The following is a 25,881-nucleotide window of genomic DNA, read 5'->3' on the forward strand; positions in this document are numbered from 1 at the left end:
GATGGTTCAGTGGCTATGGTGTTGCGCTGCTGAGCACAAGGTCTCGGGTTCGTTTCCCGCGCCTGATGGAGGCGAAATCAAAAACGCTCGTGTACCGCACTTTGCGTGCACATTTAAAAACCCCAGGTGGTCAAAATTAATCCGACGACTCTCAAAAACCACCGTGTGGTAAACCCCACAAATCAATTTTTAAGCGCTGCCAGTTTGCTTTCGAGGAGCTTATTAACATTTTTGGGCCATTTGCTGACAAATGTATGGCTATAGGTATGAGTGCCTCAGTCATTCTTATTTTTATCACTGTACCACTGAAAGTGCTTGTGCTGAATTTCGTTAAGTTCTTGTTATTAGCTTTTTGATGTGCATGTTTAACAACTTTCACAGTGAAAATGTGTGTTGCTGTGAAAACTGTGAATAAGGGCTGTGTTGCTGCAGACAGTGCTCTTGTTCATAGTGTAAGCACTCTTCTCTTTTTGTACTGTTGAAGGGAAAAAGTGAACATTTTAATAATTTATGTTGCGTATGGAAACAGCTATAAGAATTCACCATGCTGTAGAAAGATAACTATTTTTTTGCAACTTAAGTTTGTGCCCCGGGATTGAAACAGGCAGTCTGAACATAGCAGGTTTACTACAATGCATCCTGACTGGATGTTCAAGCTGCAACAGAATAGCAGTTTGTCGCAGCTTCTGTGACTTTAAGCTGATAGTATGCACCCCATATTTTTACAATGAGCACCGAGTTGACTGTGTAGCCCTTTATATATCATGATAGCAATCCTACTTTACTTGCTGCTGTGGTTTAGCAGCTATGGTGTTGCACTGCTAAGCACGAGGTTGCTGGATCAAAACCCGGCTGCGGCAGCAGCATTTCGATGGGGGCGAAACGCAAGAATTCCCATGTTCCGTACATTGGGGGCACATTAAAAGTCCCCTGGTGGTCAGAATTAATTTGGAGTCCCCCACTTTGGTGTGCCTTATAATCAAATTGTGGTTTTGGCACATAAAACCCCAGAAAGACAAAGCAATCCTACTTAAAAGACACTACAAGCTTTACTAGCCACATTGTGCGCAGCAGCATCAATAAAAAAATGCACACGACAAAGCTCTAATCAGATGTTTCAGCAACATTGCAGTGACTGATGAAATTGATTGAGTTAATGTCTCAAAGCAACATAGCAGCAATAATAGATGCTGTAGGGGTTGGCTACTGATTAATTTTAATCACTTGAGATACTTTAATGTGCACCCATTGGAATGCAACTGCCGTGGTCAAGAATTTAGCCCTGGATATTGCGCTTGGCAGCAAAATGACCAAGTCATGGTGGGTAATAAAGTTGCTTGGTCAGAATGCACACCCCACATTAGTTCTTTGCACACTGGGTCATTGCAGTGTTAAAAGCAAAACTAATAATGAGCCTTTGGCCTTTTCATTGTGCAACATTAGACTGATTCCAGAAAGCCATTGCCCTGGTCTTTCTAAAGAAATGAATTGAACATAATACGGGCGTCACGCGCCACACTTTTGATCGCGATCAAGCCTGATCAGGATCAAATTTCTCAATCAAGATTGGTTTCTTTGCACAAGGGAGCTAATTGCGGTCGAGAATTTTGATCCAGATTGCGCTTAATTGTGATCAAAAGTGGTTGTGTGACACCGGTATAAGCCAAGTGCATCAAAGTTGGTAATCATCCCACTGAATTCTTATGTGTGGTGCTGTTGTAGTTTTGTCACTGTTTCATTATATAAATTCAGCTTCATATTCATTACGTAAAACACTACAACAGTGTGAGAAATTCTGTTAATGTTGTGTTCCCTCCACATACAAATTCCACATTGCATTATAAAATGTTAGGATAGAGAGCCGTTCCTGCTACCGCTAGCTTTATCAATTAAGAGCCATCAAGTCACCTCAGTTTCACATTTAAATATAACACCACGACACTGAAAAGTGTTAACAAGAATGCATTGCAAGTTGCACTTACTGTAAGCTGTAACCAGAGTGGCCAGGGATTTGTGGCAAGGTGACTTCGAATGCAGCCCACTAAACTGTTCGAAAAATGGAGAGCGCAACACTCCTTGCTTTTTTTTTCCCCCTTTCTTTTTGGCCACATGCATAAATCCTGACAGTAAATTCTTGAAATGTGTGTGCAAAATTCTAATTTGTGCATCTTTGGCCAGAGCTGGCCGAGAATCATTGCCAAATGAGAACTTGCATCATTGCTGTGTTTTGACAAATGTGTTCAGTGTCAAATGGAATCTCATCCAGACTGCTGTTATTCTTTGTTACATTTCCAGATTTGTAACCTGAGTGTGTTCTTTGTTGCGGGGTGCTGAGTACAAGTGAACAAGACAACCAGTATCCACAAGTGAATGAACTATGTCGGACCAGACAGACACACCATCTGATGGAACCTCCACTGGTCCTGAACCAGCAAGTGCCGGTGACTCTGAGGCCATCTCTGACATACAGAACTACTTGGCATCCTTCAACAAAGAGATCCAAGGTGATGGGGCTTCTTCAGCAGCTGTAACAGCTGGAGACGCAGTTATCACAAGCGCAGAGACTGACACAGCTGAGACTGAGCCTTCAGTCACAACAGCCGATGGCACCACTACTTTTTATGTGACACAGACTGCTGATGGCTTTCAGTATGCAACATCAAGCCAGGTATGCCTTAGAAACCATCATAGCCGGTGTTGAAGCTATGTTTGTTTATTATAGTCTTTCTTGCTGTGACAATACTAGCTGTTTTGCATAAACTCTTGATGTGATGCTTTATCTTGTTTAACATGATTTGTAGGAAGTAAAAGGTTTTGCTAAGTTACGGGAACATTTTTGTTTATAGCTTCAATTATTCAAAACCTGTGAAGCTGCTGAAAGTTTTAGAGGACCACATGGTACTTTGATTTGGCAGCTACCTGTGCACTCGAATGTAGAAAGCTGTTTTGCGTTGCCTTCTGATTGCTGTCATACTACCTGTACATGTGCAGGCTCAGTTTGATGGCACCACTACCTACTACACTCCTGCCCAAGCCACTTTCTACACCACTGATGCTGAACAGGCCACAGAAGGCACTGCTACGGTTACGGGCACTGGTCAACTGGAGGCCATTCAGGGTTATGCCACAACAGCTGATGGCAAGGCCTTTCCAGCCACAACCACCACTAGTGATGGTCTCCAGCAGATAGTGCTAGCTGTTGGCAAGGGCCAAGGAGCAGAGGCACGTGAAATTGCTGTCACCATTCCAGATTCTATAGATCAAGTGAGTGTTCTTATGCAGTCAGTTGAAACTGACTCTGGTAGCTGACAGAAGTTTCAAAATATTTTGTTGGTCTCCCTCCCTCCAGAGACAAGTAGACCTTTCGTCCCTCTATTTTGCAAGCCAATTTCTAAATTGCACATTTCATTTATTGATGACAAGCTGTTGTGGCTCATTCCTTAAACTGAGTTCACAACGTTATGAGTATTTGACATTGTGGGCAACACAGCAGAAATGAATTTTTTCTGCTACACTGTGCTTCAATGTTTTTACCTGATTGTGACAGCTTCTAAATATGAGTTACATGCAGGTGCGGCATGAAAGCACAGAAGAACTGCTGAAGGCTGTTGAGCAACAAGGAAGGGCTACGGCAGATGGGGTGCAGCCGTCAGACCAGCCCACATTTGTGGCCATGCAGCCTGGTACTGCTCATGATGGAAGTGATGAACAGCAGGTAGGGCTCAAGACTTTAAGTTGACACTTTGGCTTTCATGTGGGCACCCTTAAAGTAACAAATGTTGGTGATTTCTCTTTTTATTTATTGCAGGTGATCCTGAACACTGGTAACTCTTACCAAACTGTTACAATTGTGCCATCAGACACGAACCCAGGAGAGGTCAGCTATGTGCTCATTGTGTCCCAGCCCGATGAGGGCAAAGAAGACTTGGCCAAAGCTGACATGGATATGTCTGTGTATGACTTTCATGAAGGAGGAGATAAGGCTGGGGCTGAAGTAGTGACAGAGGAAACCTCCACACCAGAGCCAGTAGCCAAAATGCGTACCATCAAGATTGCACCCAAGAAGAGCCAGACAGTGACACAGGCACATATGTGCAACTACTGCAATTACACGAGTCCAAAACGGTACTTACTGTCTCGGCACATGAAGAGTCATTCAGAAGAGCGACCTCACAAGTGTTCAGTGTGTGAACGGGGCTTCAAGACGTTGGCATCGCTGCAAAATCATGTTAATACACATACAGGCACACGCCCACACCAATGTAAAGAATGTGACGCGGCCTTTACTACTTCTGGAGAGTTGGTTCGTCATGTGCGTTACCGACACACCCATGAAAAGCCACATCGCTGTACAGAGTGCGATTATGCCTCAGTAGAGCTAAGCAAGCTAAAACGGCACATGCGCTGTCACACGGGTGAACGGCCATACCAGTGCCCACACTGCACGTATGCCTCGCCTGACACCTACAAGCTCAAGCGGCATCTGCGGATCCATACGGGGGAGAAGCCGTACGAGTGCGATGTGTGCCATGCTCGTTTCACCCAGTCAAACAGCCTAAAAGCCCACAAGCTCATTCACTCTGGTAACAAACCCATCTTCCAGTGTGAGCTGTGCCCAACCACCTGTGGTCGCAAGACGGACCTTAGGATCCATGTTCAAAAGTTGCATACCAGTGACAAACCACTAAAATGCAAGCGGTGTGGCAAATCCTTCCCAGACCGCTACACATACAAGGTATGCCCACACTGTTTGTTGTATTGTTTTTATTACCTATGCCATGTGACAAACATGGAGCAGTTATTGCAGGCCAGTGAAAGAGCACAGCTGTCTTTCCAGATTTATTCCTTGAAAATATAAACTGATTTATTGAAATTGTCAACCCACTATTGGACCATTCCTTGCCAGTGTTTGTAGGTATTCTTGATGCCCTTAATTGTCAAAAATGCCGTTTTCAAGGCCTTGAGAAATGCTCACAATTCACAAAGTGCTTAAAAGTCTTATATGGTTTTTGGCCAAGCTTAGTGGATTTTGTTTAGATGCTTTGCCGCAAGTTTGATGCAAGCCAAAAGTAAAGCAAATCCAATCTGGGGTGCCATTTCAGACACCAGTCGAATTCTGTCAGGTTGGCAATTTAAGCCAATGTGAGAGGCTGTGGCAGCCCTGTGAGCCATTCAGAAGTGACAGAATAGCAACTTTGACAATGCAGCGGAATTCGGGTGTCCAGAATACCACCACTGGTTAGCGACACCTTGTTTGTGATGGTGTGGGATTGCTCACCACCCCCTTTTTTATGTAACTTTTTATTTCTTTTAAAAACATGCCTGCTGTTGGTTGAAGCCATTGTTTGGTTTTCAACCTGCCAAACATAATGGTGCTTTCAGTCTTGAAGATGCTTTGTCAAGGCTGTGGATTCTTTGAGAACCCTTAGAAATTTTTCCATGAATGCTGCTATGAACCCTGATTACAGGAATGGAACAGAATTTTTCCATGAATGCTGCTATGAACCCTGATTACAGGAATGGAACAAAAACTGAAAGAGTGTGAAGTGACCTGTAGCACTTGATAGGTGAAAAAAGAAAATGCACACATCTCATGGGAACAACTAGCATCAAGCAGGGACACGTAGAAGTGGCAGTAGCTAAATGTTGGTATTTTATGCATTGCATTCTTTGACATCAATTTCAAGTACACGTGCGGCATCACTGGGATCTATTGCAAGTACACACGTAGTGTCACTTGGATTGTTACTAGGAGCATGACTAAATTCAAAGATAGGGGACAAGAACAAGTTGTAACAGGATTTTAGCTTTTTTTGTATTTCTTTGTCCTAGCATTCGTGTACAGTTCAGTTGAAGTTGGATCTAGTGTTGTTTACTTTTGATGAGTAGGTTTGGCACTTTGCTCAAATCTTTGTTTGTTCCACTGTGGTGTGCATTGTGTGTGACATAAGTTGCCTTATTACGGTGTTCACCATCATCAGCTTATTTATGTCCACTGCAGAATGAAGGCCTGTCTTAGTGATCAATTATCCCTGTCTTGCTCCAGCCATTTTCATCTTATGCCTGCAAATTTCCTTATTTAGTTACACCACCTAATTCTCTGCTGCCCTCAACTGCACTTCCCATCCCTTGGCACCCATTCTGTCACTGTGATAGACCATCGGTTGCCTGCCCTACGCATTCCTTGGCCTGCCCAGCTCCATTTCCCTCTTAATGTCGACTGCAGTATTGGCTACCCCCATTTACTCTCTAATCCACACCGCTGTCTTCCTGTCTCTTAACATTGCACCTAACATTTTTCATTCCGTCGCTCATTGCACGGTTCTTAACTTCTCAAGCTTTATTATTAACCTCCAAATTTCTGCCCCTTATGCTAGTACCGGCAGAATGTAATGAATGTAGCGATAACCTGGCTGTCATGATTTGGTAATGCCTGCTGTATTGGTAATGCCTGCCAACCCATATTTATTCTGTAAATTTCCTTCTCATGATCAGGGTCCCTTGTGACTAATTGGCCTAAATAAACATACTCTTGTACAGATTTTAGAAGCTGACTGCAAATCATGAATTCTCGTTCTCTTGCCAGGCAATTGAACATTACCTTTGTCTTTCACATATCAATCTTTAAGCCTACTCATACTTTGTCAGCTAAGGTCCTCAATAATTTGTTGCAAGTTACCGCCACCATTCCTGTACAGGACAACATCATCTGCAAATCGTAGGTTGCTGACATATTCAGCATTGATCTTCACTCATAATCCTTCCCAGTTTAATAGCTTAAATATTAAGCATGCCATGAATAGTATTGGAGAGATTGTGTGTCCTTGCTTGACTCCTTTCTCGATCGGTATTTTATCGCTTTTCTTGTGGAGAATCAACGTAGCTGTGGAATCTTCATAGATATTTGCTAAGCTACTCGCATATGCTTCATGTACTTCTCGACTATGCACTGCCTCCATCACTGTTGGTATCACCACTGAATCAAATGCCTCTTAGTAATCAATAAAGTCATATAAAGAGGCTTATTTTACTCTGAAGATTTTTTTGTTACCTGATTGATGACATGCATGTGATCAATAGCAGAATGCCCCTTCCTGAAACTAGCACGTTCGAAATCAAGTGTTACCCTGATTCTATTGGAAATTACCTTAGTGAATGTTTTGTGCAATACTGACAATATTGCGGTGGTATCTTGCCCTTCTTGCCCAGGTACATGTAAAGAGCCATGAAGGAGAGAAATGCTTCAAGTGTGACCTGTGCCCTTACGCATCCATCTCTCAACGTCATCTTGAGTCTCACATGCTGATTCATACGGACCAAAAGCCATTCCGTTGTGATGAATGTGACCAGGCCTTCCGGCAGAAGCAACTGCTGAAGAGGCACAAGAATCTTTACCATGACCCCAATTATGTGCCCCCTATACCCAAGGAGAAGACTCATGAGTGTCCCGAGTGCTCTAAGGCATTCCGGCACAAGGTGAGTAACACTACAAGCGAGTTCTTTGCCAAACTATGCACTAAACTTCCTCAGTTATTTTTTGGAAGACACTTTATTTCTGTACATATTTTAAGCAAGATTCTTGTAGTGAAAGGGTAACTCAGTATGGCAAATTAGCTTTAAAAATTCTAGTACTTCTTAATTAACCTATTTTGCCACTTACATTTGCTTTAATATTTGACGCCAGAGCATTTCTTTCAATTAATTTCATTTAAAAGGGACACTAAATGTAGATTGTAAATTTGTGCCGACTGATGGATGAGCGTCTTTTTTTTTTTGCATTAAAATGCAGAGTAACTGTAATTACAGCACTGTGTCACCATTGTAATGAAATACTTCAAGATGTCAACAGGGGAGTGGAATGATAGTTTCTGTGGAAGCATTTGTCACATGGCCTGAACAAGTTAGTTTTTAAAAGCTGTTTTTGTCTGTCTATTCTTTTTTCTTTTCTTTTTCCTCCCATACTTTGAAGGCCTAAGGCTTGTGCATTGCAGTGCCAGTCCAAGTATGCAATTTCTTGCCTGGAAAAGCTGCTTAAACTGATATGCTGTTTTCACACATACATCTTGTGTAGAAATATATTTTTATAGTGTACGGTTTGATAGAAGTATTTTGGCCTGTCGTGGACTGTAGCAGAGGATGCAGAAAAGACACCTTTGCAGCTGTATGCCAATCCGAGCATGAAAGACGGCAAAGGTGTATGAGGGAGTTCTGACATCCTTCCTAAAGGTCTAGTTTGCCACTGCCTGAAATCTACCCACAACTTTGCAAATGCTTCAGTATATACTGTGTTATTCTTTCTCATCGTCTAAATGGTATCTGCTGAAACAGGTTGGCTAAGCCACACTGGCGTCATGTGCATCCATTGTAAACACAGAGGCAGCTGGGGCAAGCAGTGGTCGTGTCGCCATGTGATCAGACATGGCTGCGCCCTGGGATAGCTGTAGAAAAGGTCTATATATCTGAACTTAATTAAAGCAGAACTGACAAAATTTTGTCACTTTTTATGCCCCTCTCTATAGCCACTGACTTCAAAGCCACAGTATGACGCCTGAATTCCTCATACGTGCAACAACTCGTGAACTATAACATCTTTTAATGTGACAAATTCAAGAAGTGTGCCAAATTTCTTTTAAAGTTAGTGTAACGAAATTGGAGGGGCGGGGGACAAGACTTGCATGATGTCACTGATGGGTTGATGCAGTTTTTGAAGCCGTATTGTGATCGCCTTGCTGAACACTTTAGAAGACTGGATGATAGGGAGACAAAGATGAAGGGTGCTGCATGTTCTGACAGAAGCAACAACTGGGGACCAAGCTTATTAGGTGTAGATTGTGGAGAAGTGCAGAGTGCATGGGGAGAGAATTGTTTATGCGACATTGTCCAGCCTTCGGCGAGACACAGTCATTATGTGGCTTGTGACCACTGGACCAGGCTGACTGGCACGTGCATTAGCAGTTTGTGACTACAATCTCCAATTTTCGTGACGTGCAGAGATGTTTTGTAAACAAGCCCTCTGCTAAGCAGCTACGCTTCATTTGGCCCACATATTGAAATGGTCACCTTAAAAGAAAAGATAATTCATGATTTTTACTATGTTCGAGGAATTCTGCCACTATTTCTTAAAATTTGTTTTATTGATGAATACAGTAAAAGCTTGCTAATTCGAATTCCGCGGGGATGCTGCAAAAATTCGAATTACAGTCGCTGACTGTTTATTCGGACCTCAAGGGGCCTGCGGAAATGTTCGAATAAACATGTGTCCGAAAAAGCAGATTAGGGGGGACATAAAGAAATCCTTTATTTCCACGCACTTATTCGGGATCGGCAATAGGCTTGAAGAAATTGTGAATGCGGCGTTTCACGCTGTTTCGTTTACGCGCAATCAGATAAGCCTGAATCCGCATACGGCGGCAGCGTAGCACATGGTGCGTCATCTTTCGACTCGGAGTCATCGTCCGGCAGTGCAGCAGAAACCTGACGTATGATCTCGCCGTCGTCGAGTTCTGCGCATGTCAGTACAGCAGTGTCAGCATCTGTGAAACTGTCAAATGAGACAGTGTCCGGAATCGCAATGCAACTACTGCGCAGGTCTTGGTAGAACATTTTCTGCGTCAGTAGGGAGCACATCGGAAGGCAACAAATCCTAGGCCTCCTGGCGTCCGCTTGCCGGCATTCCCCAGCGCAGTCTGCGCGGACACTGTTGGCACCATTAGACACTTGACGTGATGTTTCTGTATGCCGCGTTGGATCACCTCTACCTCGACACAGCACACAATGCAAACATCACCACGCCGTCACGCCGACACCAGTCGCACAAACAAAAAACGTGGCCTACTCGCAGCATCGTGCACGAAGAAACAAATCAGCTGCTGGATTGTTTTGACATGGCTTACTAAGCTGAGACCGGAACTGCTGTGGCCACAAGCCATACAGAAACGATGATGATGAGCGGCAATTTCCAATAGCGCCACTTCTTGGGGCAGAAAGGAAGCTCCGTTCAAAACAAAAATGGCATTCAGCAAGTCGAACCATGCACCGGTCAGAGTCGGTACATGGTGCTCTTGACCGAGTTGGCTCAAGGAGTGTCCGAAAAATCAAACGAGAGTTTGCAAGGTGTCCGAACTTTCGGCAGATGTTATACATTATGGTCTATGGGGAGAATGGCGGTGCCGCAAAGCAGACCAAATAGTCGAGCATGTCCGAATTTTTGGAGTAAAAAAAAGTCAGTATGCGACTGTATACAATATTCTAACGAATGAAAGTCGGAAAAACAATAGCTCGGTTAAGGTCCGTATATAGTCTGACGTAGCGTAAGTGCGCGCGCACACGCTGCATTGACTGCGCCGACCTAGAATGCATGTCGCGGGGAAAAAAGTTCCCGCGCCGTTTCGCCTACGGTCGCAGACAGCTGTTCAATGCGGCGCGCAAGTTGGGGACCGTTCTGCACATGCTCCGAAGAGAACAGCCGACGGCGCATGCATCGATGTCTAAAGGGGACGGCATTTCGGCTGGCGCAGGGCAAACGTCGTAGCGTGATTGATTGCACACAACACGCACCGACACTCGCTACAGGAACAAGAGCTGCACTCTAAAATGCACACACGAAACACTCCACAACCAGCTGCGATGTTGGTCTCCGTTCTACGTTCGTAGATGCACCGGCTTCATGCTGCTGAGTTACCCTATACGCATAGGTGGCGTCCAAACACTTATCCCAGCTATGCTTTCCTTTGAGTAGTAGCCACGAATTTCAAAGGCTATGCTTTTTGGTGCTGAGTGCCGATAAACGTCACAGCCGCCGTGTTATAGACATTACCTGGGATCTGTTTGATTCGCCTGCACCACTGTGAACCAATTCAAGGTGACTCACGAGAAGTTTAGAAATTGTGCAGCTATATTCCTGAGGTGCAGGCCCAGTGAAACACTTGAAATGAATGCTAAGGTACAGGCATTCTGTTATGTCATACTAATGTGCACAGAGTGTGTAAGTTTAAGAGGTCCTGAACCATAGGTATGATCTGCTTCTGGGGCGTGAATGCACACCACACTTGCATAGACACATTGTGAGACACATCGTGCAGAAGTGGAGTTTTAACGGTGCTTGCGCCCCTGTGCTGTGTCGTCTGCTGCATCGCTGCTTCGTACCTGTATGCATGCACCAAGGCGGCACCGACAGCGGAGTGGGTGCAGCAGAATCATGACAGCCCTGCACTTTTCCTGCACTTTTTGAAACGAATGTCGTGGTTCAGCGGGCACCATTGCTGCACCGCTGAAACAAATGGCAGGGTGCAGCATCTTATGAACTGGTTCAGGTGGTGCAGGCAAACCGAACATACTCCTGGTTCCACTTCTCGGCAGAACACCTCATAGATAAAGAGCATAGCCTCCAAGATGTAACATGAAAAAAGAAAGAATAAAAGACGCAGTTTTGCCCGAGAGGCGAAGCATCAGTTGCGATATCAAATTAGTAGGCAGCTGTATGAAGTAAGGATAGTACTTTTATCGGCTGTATCGCCTTGTAAACATTAGCTTGCTAACCAAAATACTTAGCATGGTATCAGCGCGTACAGCAAACATGAACACATCCCACCCCATGACTGCGCACACTCGCTGTCAAAACACTGGTGTGAGGAAACGCAGCAACAGCTGCGAGCGAAGCGGCATTCGTGCTGTCTATTGCTTCAACGCAAAGTGAGTGCCATGAACACACAGCACGCACAAAGCAACGAGCCGCTGACGCACCTAGGCTGCCCCCCAACGCGGATCGCTCTCAAGATATGGCCGCGCGACCGCGTGCACCCGCCACATGCGCGGATGCAGCCAAAGAGAACGCCGCTCTCCACCCACCCCCACCCCATGACGCCTCGCAACATTGGGTGCCTTGCACGCGAGAGGAAACGGCACGCTTCCTCTTCGCATTCGGCCCTTTCGTGCGGGCGAGATTGAGCCGCGGTCTTCGGCTCCTCTCGCACCCTTTCACTCACACATACAGCATAGGGCGCGTGGTGATGGTGTTATCGCCCTTGGACTTTGTACCAAACCCCACGGTGACACCGACGGCAGAAATGCACTTGGAGTGTCCATAGAATTGCTATCGCAATAAATAAATAAATAAGTAAAACAACACGCAGCACGGCACCCACATATTTTTCTTGAAGGTCGTGAGAGAGGAAGAGAACCGACCTGCAAGAGACGGCCGCATATGGAAGAGCAATGCTGCGCAGCAACGATCATCACCAACGTGCTCCCGTGCACTAGCACTCTCCCCATCCACAATAGCACGGAGTTCGAAATATCGGTGGCGGTGTGGACTTCTATGTGGATTAGCGAGATGCATCACATATTGCTTTCAATACATTGTTGGACGGACCGAGGCGGCTGCTTCGAATTATCCAAAATTTCGAATTAACAAGCCTTTACTGTACTATACTGCGATCCCAGAGAGGTCATAGCAGGGGTGGTACATAACTGTTTCAGAGAATAAGGTACAAAATACAAAACGCATGAAAAAAATAACTGGTACATAAATATTAATGAATGACATAATTGGTTTAGCAGCAAAGAGACAGAAACAAAACCATAAGTAACACTAAATTATACAATAAACAATAACCTGCACAAGAAAGTGCTGTGTTTCTCAAATGATAACAAATCTTGGGTCACATCATCATTAGGAAGGTTATTCCATTCAGCAGTAGTTCCAGGAAGAAAAGAGTATTTAAAACAGTTATTTCGGGGCACTATAAGTTTTACTGTAAAAGAATGCTGTTATCTTGTAGCATGAATCCTTCCTTGAGTCCTTCAGAGCAAGTAATAATAGGTGACATATTAATGTTGCTATAGTGGACTCTCTTTAAACGGAACCTCAAGGGACTGGGGAAATTGGTTCCGTTTATCAGAGTTCCATTTACTGAGAGACTAAGCTGAATACAATTCAATGAATACAAAACCAACTAACCATGAGGGTGGTGTTCCGTTTAAGAGGCAGTTCTGTTTAAGTGATTTCCGTTTATAGAGATTCCACTATATAGCCTTTTACTAACTGATTGAAGAATGGCTGACAAATTCAAATTCTGTTAGTAACTGAGGGTAGTCCGCTTCCCTTAATGAGTTCAGTAACTGATGTATGCCCGTAACTGACGACCCCGATACTGTAGTTACAGGGTCAACACCTATCTTATAAAGAAAAAAAAAGCTGGATACAAATTTTTTTGACAGTACTCACTTAATACTTCCATAGTCTCTGCTATATCCAATGCATGTTCCTGTATGCTGTGCCAGCTCAGCTCTGTACATTGTGCCTGCACCTTCTCAGTGTAGCGACCATCCGTCACTATACGTCGTCCCCGCATCTGGGAAATCCAGTTAGCTTGCCTTGCCTACACCTGGGGTCATTGCCCCTGCTCTTTCTTGGAAGTTAGGTGGCTGCCCAACTGAGGCACCACCACAGCCACTCAACAAACCTGCTTTTAGTTTGGAATAAAGTCAGTCGACTCTTCGTTCTCAACTTGTCAAAATGTGTATTACTTGCCTCCACTGAACCGAGCTCCCAACATCAGTACTGACCATGGCGTCACACAAAAGCTCTTGTGGAACTCCCACAACACAGCTTCATTGTGAATGCAATAACTGGCAACTGAAAGTTTGAGCCTCCATATGGCTAAACATTGTGGTGAATATGCAACCCAGGCACACTTAAGTTATAACATGAAAATGCAACAGCTGTATAACAACAGGGCACTCTTATAGTATTTAAGGTATAGTCAGGAAAGATAGAACATTAACAAAGCGATGTTCAGGCATATTATGTGCCTTGGAAAAGCTGTGCCGTACATTGTCCATAGTAACACACAATAGGCATAGGTGTGCATACCACTAATTGTTGCTGGGATAGGTGGTTCATACTTCTTACGATGGAAAAGATGCAAAATCATGTGAAAAAGCAATTGGGCAGGAAAGAGATGAAGAGATGCTCTTTCCTGTTCGGTCATTTCTTCACATGGTTTCGCGTCTTTGGTGTGCATATGCTTCTGTTGTATCCCAGCTTGTATACCTCAGTTACCTCAAATATCTTCTGTTGCTGCTATACTTAACGACTGAAAAACTTGTTACGTGTAATATAGCATGACAACCACAATTGTTGGCATATTGACACGGCAGCTAGAGGTCAAAATGTCACCCTTGTCACCTGGAATAGCATGCTAGGCATATAACCAAACATCTCCAGCCTCCATTAAAGAATCTTAAGCCAAGTGCACAATTCGGGAATGCGACATTGCTGCAAATCCTGTTTGTGTTGGTGAAATTACTTGGCGGTTTCTGCAGGGTAATCTGATCCGGCACTTAGCAATCCACGACCCAGAAGCAACAGCAGCTGAACGGGCAGAAGCTATGCGCATTGGTGAGCCCAAGGGTCCAGGAGAAGAGCCAGATGGTGAGGAGGATGACTACATGATGGAGGATGATGAGGATGACGACATGGATGATATGGGCATGGAGGATGGCATGGTCAATGAAGGCCAGCAGGTAGGCCTACCACCTGTTCTTGACTCTATCATACTACTCATTTCATGCAGTTTAGAATGAACTTTCTTCCACGGGTGTGCAAATATCTCAAGTGTCGAATAAAAATTGAATAGTTCTTTCTGTTCAAATTGTATTCAATTAACTCTTTCGTTACCACACCTATAGAAATTGATCACTTTGATCGACAGTTTTTCTATGCGTTGTTAAACATTTCCGTCGGAATTCTAGTAGCAACATCATGCATCATCTTAATTAAGTGACGACTGAACTTTAACTATTTCTCAGATTTTACTATTTTTAGCAGATTGTGGAGTTGGGGAAAACATAGCTTTGACTGGAGGTCTCATCAAAACTAGCCTCTAGTGCTCCTAGAACTTCTTCAATAAAAAGGTTCAAAGTTTATGCTTTGCTCAATTTGGCAACATAATATTTAAATGAAAGCAGCAGAGAAGAGACAGAAGATTCTCTCTGGTTGTCTATTTTCTGATTTGACGTATATAGGCTATTTTAACAATGGTTGACGGTGATGAGTGCATGTTATTTTTTATATTGTGTTCGACTAATATCAAGTGGAACTTCATTTTCGCCACTGTGGGTTGCTTTTACCAGGCACCGCTTAGACAGCGTTGTGCAAATTATTACTAGCGATACTTTTCGTCATGGGGTTTTCACTCAAACAAGAGCACGCAGTCAATGTCAGATTGACCTTCGACCGAAGCTTGACTAGCTGTCTAATCTCTTACATTTTGAACAATGCCCCTGCAAGTATATTTATTCATTATTGTACAGTATTGTCACGAGAGGAAAAGCCAGTCAGTCAGTTCTAAGCGAACGGCCGTTTACAGTTCGTTTTTGCAGCAGCTACCGCGCACACTTCTTCTTCCTCGACTTCTAGCGCAACTAGTGCGTGCCATTACCCCTCCCTCCAAAAAAAATAAATAAATAAAGTTGGGGAGATGTTAAATGGAACAAGGAAAAAATAAAAGAAATGAGAAAGACAACGGACGAGACGACAGGGGCCGCATCACAAAGTTTGTGGATGAGAGTCAGCGCGAATGGTAGGGCTTCATCCTGGTAACGTGAACAATGTCAGAGGAACGTGGTCTACGGGAGTGGTGCGAAGTGTCGGCTGGAATAACTTCGTAGTTGACAGGACTTAGACGACGCAAAACTATGTAGGGTCCCAAGTATCGGCGCAATAATTTTTCTGACCGGGCTCGTTGACGTATAGGGGTCCAAACCCATACAAGATCTCCCGGGTTGTATGTGACGTCTCGATGGCTTATGTTGTATCGACAAGCACCTTGACTTTGTCGGGATAGAATTTGTTGCCGCGCAAGGTGCCGCACCGCTTTGGCACGCTGAACAAAGGCGGCTGTATCTGGTGCAGTAGGTTGAGACGAAGTTGGTAGGAGCTTCACGTCGAGCATAGTGGTGACGTCGCGTCCGTAGACCAGACGAAAAGGAGGAAACCCGGTGGTTTCTTGTAGGGCAGTGTTGTACGCGAATGTCACATACGGGAGCAGTTCGTCCCAATTTTTATGATCCGTGGCAACATACATGGAAAGCATATCCGCAATCGTTTTGTTGAGACGCTCAGTTAAACCGTTAGTCTGCGGGTGATACGCAGTTGCCCGTACGGTGCGTTGTTCCGCTCAGCTGCAGAATATCTCGGACCAACTGGGCAGTGAAGGCCGTACCACGGTCTGTGATGACGACAGCGGGAGCAACATGCCGAAGGACGATATATTTGATCGTATCGAGTGAGGTAATCGGTGGCGACAACGATCCAACGGTTATCAGCTGAAGACTTGGGAAATGGGCCGAGTAAATCCATCCCGACTTGTTCAAAAGGTGAGCTAGGAGGTCGGACAGGCTGAAGCAGACCGGCTGGTTTCAGTGGTGGAACTTTGCGGCGCTGGCAATCTCGACAACTTCTGACGTACTGCTTCACGGTTTTTGTGAGTTTTCGCCAATAGTACTTCTGCTTGATCCTCGCGAGAGTACGCGTGAAACCAAGATGCCCGGACGTTGGTTAGTCGTGGCATGCACGTAGAACGTCGTCGCGGAGAGTAGCGGGAACAACAAGCAGGAGACCGGTTGCCGTAGGGTGAAAGTTCCGCTTGTATAGGATGTCGCCACGTAGGCAGAAAGAGGACAAGTGACGCACGAACTGCCGTGGGGGTTGTGGGCGGCTTCCTTCAAGGTATTCAATCAAGGGCTGGAGCTCGGAATCTTGGCGTTGCTGTTGAGCAAGGTTTAAAGACGGGAGAGTACAAAGAAAACCAGAATCGTCGTCAGTATCTAGTGGTGCGGGTTCGACGGGGGCGCGGGAGAGACAGTCGGCGTCAGTGTGTTTCTGGCCAGACTTATAGACGACGGTCACATCGAATTCCCGCAACCGAAGGCTCCATCTTGCGAGACGGCCTGAAGGATCTTTGAGATTTGCCAGCCAGCAGAGAGAGTGGTGGTCGCTGACGACACGGAAGGGGCGTCCATACAGTTATGGGCAGAACTTCTGGATAGCCCGTACGGCTGCCAGACATTCTTTTTCAGTTGCTGAGTATTTTTTTTCAGCAGCAGACAAGGTTCGGCTGGCATACGCAATAACGCGCTCAACACCAGCTTGAAACTGTACGAGTGTCGCTCTGATACCAACGTTACTAGCATCAGTATGCACTTCTGTGTCAGCCTCAGTGTCAAAGTGACCAAGGATCGGTGGTGTCTGTAGACGTCACTGAAGTTAGTGGAACGCATCGGATTGTGCCGGGCCCCAAACAAATGTGACGTCGTTCTTGATGAGTCGTTGCAAAGGTTCGGCAATTTCACAAAAATTGGGTACAAAACGGCGGTAATACCCGCAAAGCCCTAAAAATCGGCGGACATCGTGTTTTGTCTTCGGTATCGGGAACAGAGCAACTACAAGGGCTTTGTCAGGGTCAGGGCGCACACCGGGGCTGCTGACAATATGACCTAGAAATTTGAGCTCCTCGTAGCCAAAGTGACATGTTTCGGGCTTCAGGGAGAGGCCGGCAGTGCAGATAGCTTGAAGAACTGCCTCAAGCCGCTGGATGTGTTGTTCAAACGTGGTTGAAAAAACAACTACATGTCTAAGTAGACTAAACACGAGTTCCACTTGAGGTCAGATAAAACTGTGTCCATCATGCGTTGAAATGTGGCCGGAGAGGAACACAATCCAAAAGGGAGGACCTTAAATTGATAGAGACCGTCGGGTGTTATAAAGGCCGTTTTTTCTTGGTCCCGTTCGTCAACTTCAATTTGCCAGCACCCACTACGCAGATCCATTGAAGAAAAGTAACGGGCATGCCGCAGGCGATCCAAGGATTCGTCAATTCGAGGAAGTGGGTAAACGTCTTTTTTCGTGACCTTGTTCAGTTTGCGATAATCGACACAGAATCTTAGGGAGCCGTCTTTCTTTTTAACTAACACAACAGGTGAAGCCCAAGGACTTGTCGATGGTTGAATGACATCATCGTTGAGCATTTGTTTCACTTGATGACGATTAGCATCCTGTTCTCTTTGCGACACGCGATGAGCATGTTGGCGAACAGGTTGGACAGTCGGTTCAGTGATGATTTTGTGTTTGATTAAAGGAGTCTGTTTGACCTTCGACGTGGTGGCGAAACAGTCGCTAAATGACAATAGCAGAGTAAGGAGCCTCTCCTTCTCGTTTTGGTCTAGCTGTGCGTTGACGTTGATGTGACTGGTCAAGTCCACATCGCTGGATTCCGGAATCGAGATTGTCGTTACCGAAGTACAGGCATTGGACTCGGCCACCGTTTCAAAGTAGGCCATGGTGGTATGCCTCGCAAAGTGCTTGTATTCGCCACTGAAGTTGGTAACTAGAATCGTGGTTTGCCTATGTTGGAGCTCTACGAGACCTCGTGCGACGCCGACTTCGCGATCCATCAATATGGTGAGGTTACCTTCGGCGATCCTCCACACTCGAATCCGAAGAAACATAGTTAGAAAAAGTCACGAACAAGTCACGAAGGTTAATGATCGCTCCATATTCCTGGAGAAAATCCATGCCCAGTATAACTAGCCGAGAACACTTGGGCAGCCAAAAAAAAGACGCTACGAAAGTCGAAGTAAAAATTGCAAGTCTGGCGGTGCATCGTCCAATGGGTGACACGAGGTGTCCTCCGGCCGTAATCAGATGTGGGCCGTCCCACGCTGTCAGCACCTTGCATAGCCGAGTCGCCAGTGAGGCACTCATAACCGAGTAGTCAGCTCCCGTATCTACAAGTGCAGTTACCGGATAACCGTCGATTGAAGCAGTAATAGCAGCAGAAGTTTTTTTTGCAGTTTCGAATGAAGGCGTCAGCGGTACGTCGCGAGGGGATGGCGTGTGCATGTGTGATGGCGTGTAATGTGGAGTGTGCAACACTCCACATTACTGTGCAGCACTGTATAGGAACTGAACAAAGCATGTGGAGGCTCCAGCGCCAGTTTAACGCACACTAGACCACCTTGCTTGCACATAATAGTTGATTGAACGCAATGGTCAAGTATGAGGAGGCTTCTGCGTGCTCCCTGACCTGACAACCATTGCTTCTAGAACTTAAAGAATGCAGTAAAAAACAAACCAGGCACCTGTTGCTATGAGTGAAAATAAATGCTCCCTGTACAATAGGAACTTACCCTGCTTTCACATTTGTGAAGCTACTGCTTTCCCGCTTAGGTAGGGCATCGCTATAGCTAGTATTGATGCCAACAAATCTTCATAACTTTTTACATGATCTGACTTACAATAGTTGGGAACTAGGAACAAGGTGCATATTTTGTGTATTTCATATTTTTGTTACCCATTACTTATAGTACAAAAATAGCAAAATATTACTTCCGTTCGTGTTGCTTAAGGTGTTGAAGTTTCACATAAGAATTCTCAAAAATTTCCTGTGCAATCGTTATTGCTATACAACCATTCACAACACCAATGTGTTTCATTTTATGTATCGCAGTATTTGTTTTGACTGCCAAGTCCTGAAATTGTAAAATATAAAAATGCCAAAAATTAGCACATTTGTAGCGGTAACAAGAATTAAAGGAGTTGCTATTTGAAATTTTTTAATAGTATTTGTGTCGGCTCAAGTTGAATGGATAGCAGTGGTGACTGTTCTGAATGAGTCTGCTGCAGAAGTGCCATGATTGCTGTGCAGAGGCACCAGTTCCCAAGTGAACACATGGAGCAGGTACCTGCAGCTCACTGCTAGCAGAGTGCTATGTTGGTCGAGTTGGTGCATAACTACCATATTTATTCGAACATAGGTCAACATTTTTTTTAATGTTACCTAAAATGAACTATCGACCTGTATTTGTGACCAAAGAATGTCTGCCTATATTTGCGAATAAAGCTAGCAAAAGTACCAAGCTAAAAGATGCACGCGAGGCTGGTGCGCATCTCTCATGGAGAAAAGCGCGCGGCGGCAGTTGGGGTGGCAGGTGATCGTGCAGTGGCTTGCATTTCACTTTTTTTTTTTTTGCATTCCGTTACCTTTTGTCATGGACATCCAGCAGCCAGACTTCATCATTATAACCGATAATGCGGCATGGGGACATTGTAGTAAGCGGGTTATTTCCCCATAGAAAGCATATAAAAGTTGGCGGTGCAACAGCTTTTCATTTTTATAATGGATATATTGTTAAAACTGGTATCGTTATAAGTGGATTTGACAGCATGCTAGACAGCATCTGCAGGGGGTAATATTCTCACATTACTGCATAGCAATCTTGTGCTTAAGCTTTCAGAACAAAACAAGGAAGTGCCACGTAAAATGCAGCTTTACATTTAGGCATCTCCACATTCTATATGAGCTTGCTGTTTAATATTGGCAAGTTTGGAAATTTTGCAAGCTCAAGCAATGAGGCTAAATGAAACAGTGGGATGTGTCCGTATTACTATAAAGCTCACTTGGGTAGCATGCTTTCTGTTACGTTTTATTGTGCGCCTGCATTTCATAAGGTGGAAAGACACCATGTGGTGTAGGACAAAAATGACAAAGTAAGGAGGTTTGAGGCATGGCGAGACATCTTTACATGTGTGCTTAGTTTTCTGTCACTTTAGCCAACTGCTATTTGACAATGAAGACTTCTTGATAATGTTTCATGTGATGTTGATTTCCGGCACTGCTCCTTTTACAGGTTGTTGTATTTGAGGTGATACAGATTCCTGCAGCAGATGGTGTAACTATGGAGCAGCATGCAATACGAGCAGTCCCCGAGGATGCGCTGCGCATGACCAGTAATGGTGGTGTCCTCACTGGTGCTGATGGCCAAGAGCTTACCATCATTCAGCAAGTTCCTCAGGATCAAACTGTAGTCACCGAGGTGGTGAACAAAGCTGGTAAGCTTCTTGCCAACTTTTTTTTTTTTTAAGTCATGTTGTAGATAACACCCTGAGATCACCATTGAGATCAGGCAGGTGTGGCAAAAGTGGTTCCCCGCAGCAGCAGCACCCCCCCTTTCCTTCTCCAGCTTAATTTCCTCTAGAGTTCATCTTGCAAACAGTATATGCAGTTGTTTAGTTACAGTAGAATCTTGGTTAATGGAATTACTACTTAAACATCAGCATAGTTTTAGGAAAGGACTATCATGTGAAACGCAACTACAGTCGGCCGACCGTTTATTCGGACCTCACGGGGACTGCGAAAATGACTGAATAAACAAGTGTCCCAAAAAGCAGATTAAGAAAAAAAAATGAAATCCTTTATTTCCACGCACTTATTCGGGCTCGGCAGTAGGCTTGGAAGAAATCGTGAATGCGCCGTTGCATGCTGTTCCGTTTAAGCGCAGTCAGATAAGCCTGAATCTCTCCGAGATTCAGGCTTAGGGGGGAGTCAGTAGGGAGCACATCAGAAGGAGACAAATCTTAGGCCTCCCGGCACCCGCTTGCCGGCATTCCCCAGCACAGTCTGCGCGGGCACTGTCGGCGCCATTAGAGCCTTGACGCGATGTTTACGTATGCCACATTGGATCACCGAAACCTCGACACAGCACACAAAGCGAACACCACCATGCCGACACCAGTCGCACAAACGAAAACGCGGCCTGCTCGCAGCGTCTTGCGCGAAGAAACAAATCAGCTGCTGTATTGTCTTGACATGGCTTACTAAGCTGAAACCGGAACTGCTGCAGAGCCACTCTATCTAACCAGGCAGAAACGATGATGATGAGCGGGGATTTCCAGTAGCGCCACTTCGTGGGGCAGGAAGGAAGCTCTGTTCAAAACAAAAATGGCGTTCAGCAAGTCGAACCATGTACCGGTCAGAGTCGGTGCATGGTGCTCTCGACCGAGTTGGCTAAAGGAGTGTCCGAAAAATCAGACGAGAGGTTGCAAGGTGTCCGAACTTTCAGAAGTTGTTATACATTATGGTCTATGAGGAGAATGGCGGTGCCGCGAAGCTGACCGAATAATCGGGCATGTCCGAATTTTTGGAGTCCGGAATATCGGTCGGCGACTGTATCATAATCATCGGTGAATTTTTTTAACGGTTTTCACATGGGAGAGCCCTCCACTTGAAGGGGAGCTTCGCACTGCTACCTCACTCACACAGGCTGTGCAAGGATTGATGGATGTCAGTGTTCACCAATGGTTTCAGCAGCTTATACTCTTCACACCATCATACCCATGCCTGTGGGAGCAAGATGAAATGTGGAGTTGCTTCATTACTGAGCTTTGACATGTCAGCAGGTGTTTGTGCCACTGAAAAACAATAAAGTGAACAAGACCCTCAAGCACCTGTAAGCATGGTGTAAATAGGTTGCTAGACTAGTGAGCAAAATTCCCACTATCTTTCCTGCCAAGAGGGGATGTTTTGTACCAGTGCAGCAAAACGTCGCCCATCTCCCGGTGATGTCTACGTCGGCCCCTTGGCCCTGATAAGGCACGACATTGTCGTCACATGATCCACACTCCCACTGCTAAGTGAGGAATTCCTTCCCCTTGTGAATACTGCTTTAAACATGTGGAGGAACAAATGCAGGTTGCTCAGAACCACAAATGCAAGCTTTACAAATTAGAGGCTTAGGTCGTTTCGTGGTTTAGGTACGGTTGGTGACTTGATAGATTGACTAGCCTACATTAGTTTTGGTTTCAAAGCGGTGCCAGTGACCATGCTGCTGACGTATAAAAAATATCATTGCCCCTTCTGCTCGACTCTGTGGCCAAATTAGCATGCGTAGTCTGAATTACTGAATGCCGTGCTGTAAGGTGTCCAAAATTTATGCTGACCTTATGGTAAGTATAGATTAGGGCCAGTTGTGGGTCCTTAAAGCTGTCTGAATAATCACTTGGTGACTGTACTTTTTGCAATCTAGGAGGCCCTTCCATTCATTGTCTTTGATTGTAAAAGCTAATGTGTTGTCCTGTGTTCTGTATTTTGTTGACATAGAAAACATTAAATTGTGATCTTTTATGGGCTATTTTTATGCATGGATTATAACTGAAATAATTTTACCCCCCGCCCCTCTTTTATAGCACTTGTACCAATGAAACGGCCACGTGGACGGCCAAGGAAATATGCCACTATGGAGGCAGCTGCAAGCAATCAAGGTAATTTTACATGACCACCTTGAAAGTACTCATAGTAAAGGCAACCAACCACATAATGGTTGCCTTTATATTCCTTGCTATTTGCTTACTGAGCGAGTTTATCCGGCCGACCTCTCTACATTTTCCATTCATTAAACTACCTCTCTGCTTACTGAGCGAGTTGTCTGGAGATATAGGAACTGTGCAGTTAGAGCATTTTTTGTGTTATGGTTGTTGAAATTTGTTTAGTTGAAATTTTCATCCTCTGAATTGAAGAAGGGTGAACATTAGAGGGGATGAGTGCTATTGCATAGTTTCTCATTGTAGCTACAAGTTGGAGCCTGTTTGCCTACCTTTCTTGCATAAGAAATGATACCATAGTAAATGTTACCTGATATGCACTAAGGGAGGGTAATTGTCTAGGTAATAAAAAAAAAATTGTAGGTTTCACACAACTATGCAGCAAAAGTCAAGCAGTGCCCTTTTGAATATTCCTGCATTCTGCTGCAGTTCTCCCTATGTTACATCAGTTTCTGACGTTCCTCTATGCATACATATGTTTGTACAGTAATCTACAGAGGTATGCCATCTTGGAATTACTAGCGTAGTGCAAGCAAGACTGGGGCACGGGAAGAGAAAATGAACACAATCTCTGTTTGTTTGTGCGTACTGCAGGTTTCTGCACCAATAACGGCACCCGCCTCTCCTCTTCAAGCAGCTAATGTCAGTAGTAAGGGTTGACATGTTTGCCACATCAACGCGCAGCTATGTGCGATGCCACGGGTTACATTAGCAATACGCTGACCAATCCAGAGTGGCAGCAGTGGCATGATTGAAAGGGTACTAGATTGGTGCTCAAGGCTATGCAACAGCAAAAATGGCCCTTTGCCGTACAACCAGTTCATTCAGGCACATTATGTTGCAATTTTGATTAGATGGTTTACAAGCTGCAACTGCAAAGCAGTCTGTCAGGGCGATACCTAAAGTTACCTGCTACTCGCATTGGCAGAATGCTTTATCAGCTTATAAAAGACAGCACAAATATAGGAATGTGTTTATATTTCATTCTTTAAATTATATGTACATTGTACAGGTGCTGTGGATCAAATGTTAAAGGGCCCCTCACCATGTTTGGGCATTGCAAGCAGACAAGCATGGTGTATAGATCACACGCTGACAACCGTGTCTGCAAAGTATCAAACTACTCCACTGCGTGAAAACAGCTCAAATTCCTAACAAAGGCCTGTGTGCCCTTCCTCTTGAGGGAGGTCTGGTTATTGCAAAAAAATCAAGGTCACACGCACAAACACTTCTGTAAGACGTACTGCCTGCAACATCACCATTTATGGCACTTTGGTAAATTGTCCTATGAAGAATGCACACTATGCTGTGTTGCAGAAAACAGAGGGAAGAAAAAATTGTGCAGACCTCATGCTCTGTGGGAATCGATGTTATGCGAAGCATTTTGCAGGCTATGCAGCATTGTTACAGGTTCCGCAAAGCATAACCAGGTTGATCAATGTGTGTGTACGGCAAGTACAGTGAACTAGAATTGACTTGAGTGGGTGTCTGTGAGGACAGCAACAAGGCTGTGGCGCTGGTAACGGCGATTGCATAATTTCTATGAACACTTGAGTTGATGTGAACAAGTGGCATGAAGGTGCGAGATGGGTAAGAAATGCAGGAAACTAAATGCCGAGTGACGGCAGTGTGTGGTATCATTTAGAGGACACAAACAGATCACTTGACAGCGATACTGTAGCATGACCTAAAGCCTGTGTCCTTTCATAGCCATTTGGACGATGGCATGGTGTAGCTGCACGCCATGATCGAGCTGTGATGACGCTGCCATGGTGGAATTCCATGCAGCATTCTTGTACTTGAACACCATGTGCACCAGGAAAGAGTGTGCCTCAGTGTTTAAGTGGCCTGGTAATGCTGAGAAGGGCTGCAAAAGTCCAGTACGAGCTTTGGGAGGAATGAGGAGGCGGTGCGTTGCTCTCCCCTGGGAAACTTGCTTTTCAATTGCTGTTTGAACAAACAGATGCAACCACCACCCCGCCGAGATGCCGGGATCTTCTTGTGCGTGCCACCTGGCTCGAGCGCAGATGGTATGCAAGAGTCTGATTACAAAGCTGGAATGACGACGCAACGATTATCACAGCATCACGAACACAACCATATAATCATTGGCTTAAGCTCTTGTCATGGTAATGTCATGACAATTATGGAAATCATCTCATGGCCTGACATGCAGACCATGGCATTTAAGATGTACATGGCATGACACACCCAAAATATATCCAGTCAGAGAAATGCATGCCATGCCATTAAATCCATTATAGTGATCTCGTTCTTGACAGTTTCATTTTCTAATGTGTTATATGTTAGGATATCCATGACATGCATGTCTTCAGCATGGCAAAACACTGTAGCTGTGACAACATATGGTCTGAGAAACTTTATTTCAGATGCCACGAATTACTGCAACAATCTTGTGACGTCTGTGGCTTGTCTCATCTGTTGCAGTCTGAGATGAGATTCCAACATTTGCAAAGCAGTGGGAACTGCTGTGTCATTTGGTAGAAATTATGCTGCTTGAAATGGCCTATACCACTCCTGGTTCTTTGTGAATATGCTGCTACACAAAGGATTACTCAAAAAATTTAATGTTTGCAGAGATGTGCTGTATTGATTATATTTGTGAGTGTGATGCTTAACTGATTTAGGCGGTCTTTAAAAATAATGTTGGTTTAAATATCTTCGCTTGGCTAAAGTGTTTGTTAGACATTGAAATTGCT

General features: G+C 44.8%; 1 protein-coding gene across 5 annotated transcripts in view; it reads left to right on the forward strand.

The window, feature by feature from the left end:
* CTCF overlaps positions 1 to 25,881 on the forward strand; it is a 30,069-nt gene that overhangs the window by 2,067 nt on the left and 2,121 nt on the right. For 4 of the 5 annotated variants that reach the window (XM_065453909.2, XM_065453910.1, XM_065453911.1 and 1 more), the window contains exons 2-9: positions 2,296 to 2,668; positions 2,992 to 3,264; positions 3,572 to 3,715; positions 3,809 to 4,735; positions 7,210 to 7,476; positions 14,326 to 14,526; positions 20,692 to 20,893; positions 23,027 to 23,101. In XM_065453909.2, coding sequence (XP_065309981.1) covers positions 2,378 to 2,668; positions 2,992 to 3,264; positions 3,572 to 3,715; positions 3,809 to 4,735; positions 7,210 to 7,476; positions 14,326 to 14,526; positions 20,692 to 20,893; positions 23,027 to 23,101 — 2,380 coding nt within the window. In that variant the 5' untranslated portion in view covers positions 2,296 to 2,377. The remainder of the gene's footprint in view (positions 1 to 2,295; positions 2,669 to 2,991; positions 3,265 to 3,571; positions 3,716 to 3,808; positions 4,736 to 7,209; positions 7,477 to 14,325; positions 14,527 to 20,691; positions 20,894 to 23,026; positions 23,102 to 25,881) is intronic. The other variant, XM_065453913.2, reaches the window with a different exon arrangement.

The sequence above is a fragment of the Dermacentor albipictus genome, chromosome 1, assembly GCF_038994185.2.
Source record: "Dermacentor albipictus isolate Rhodes 1998 colony chromosome 1, USDA_Dalb.pri_finalv2, whole genome shotgun sequence".
Taxonomy (NCBI): Eukaryota; Metazoa; Arthropoda; class Arachnida; order Ixodida; family Ixodidae; genus Dermacentor; species Dermacentor albipictus.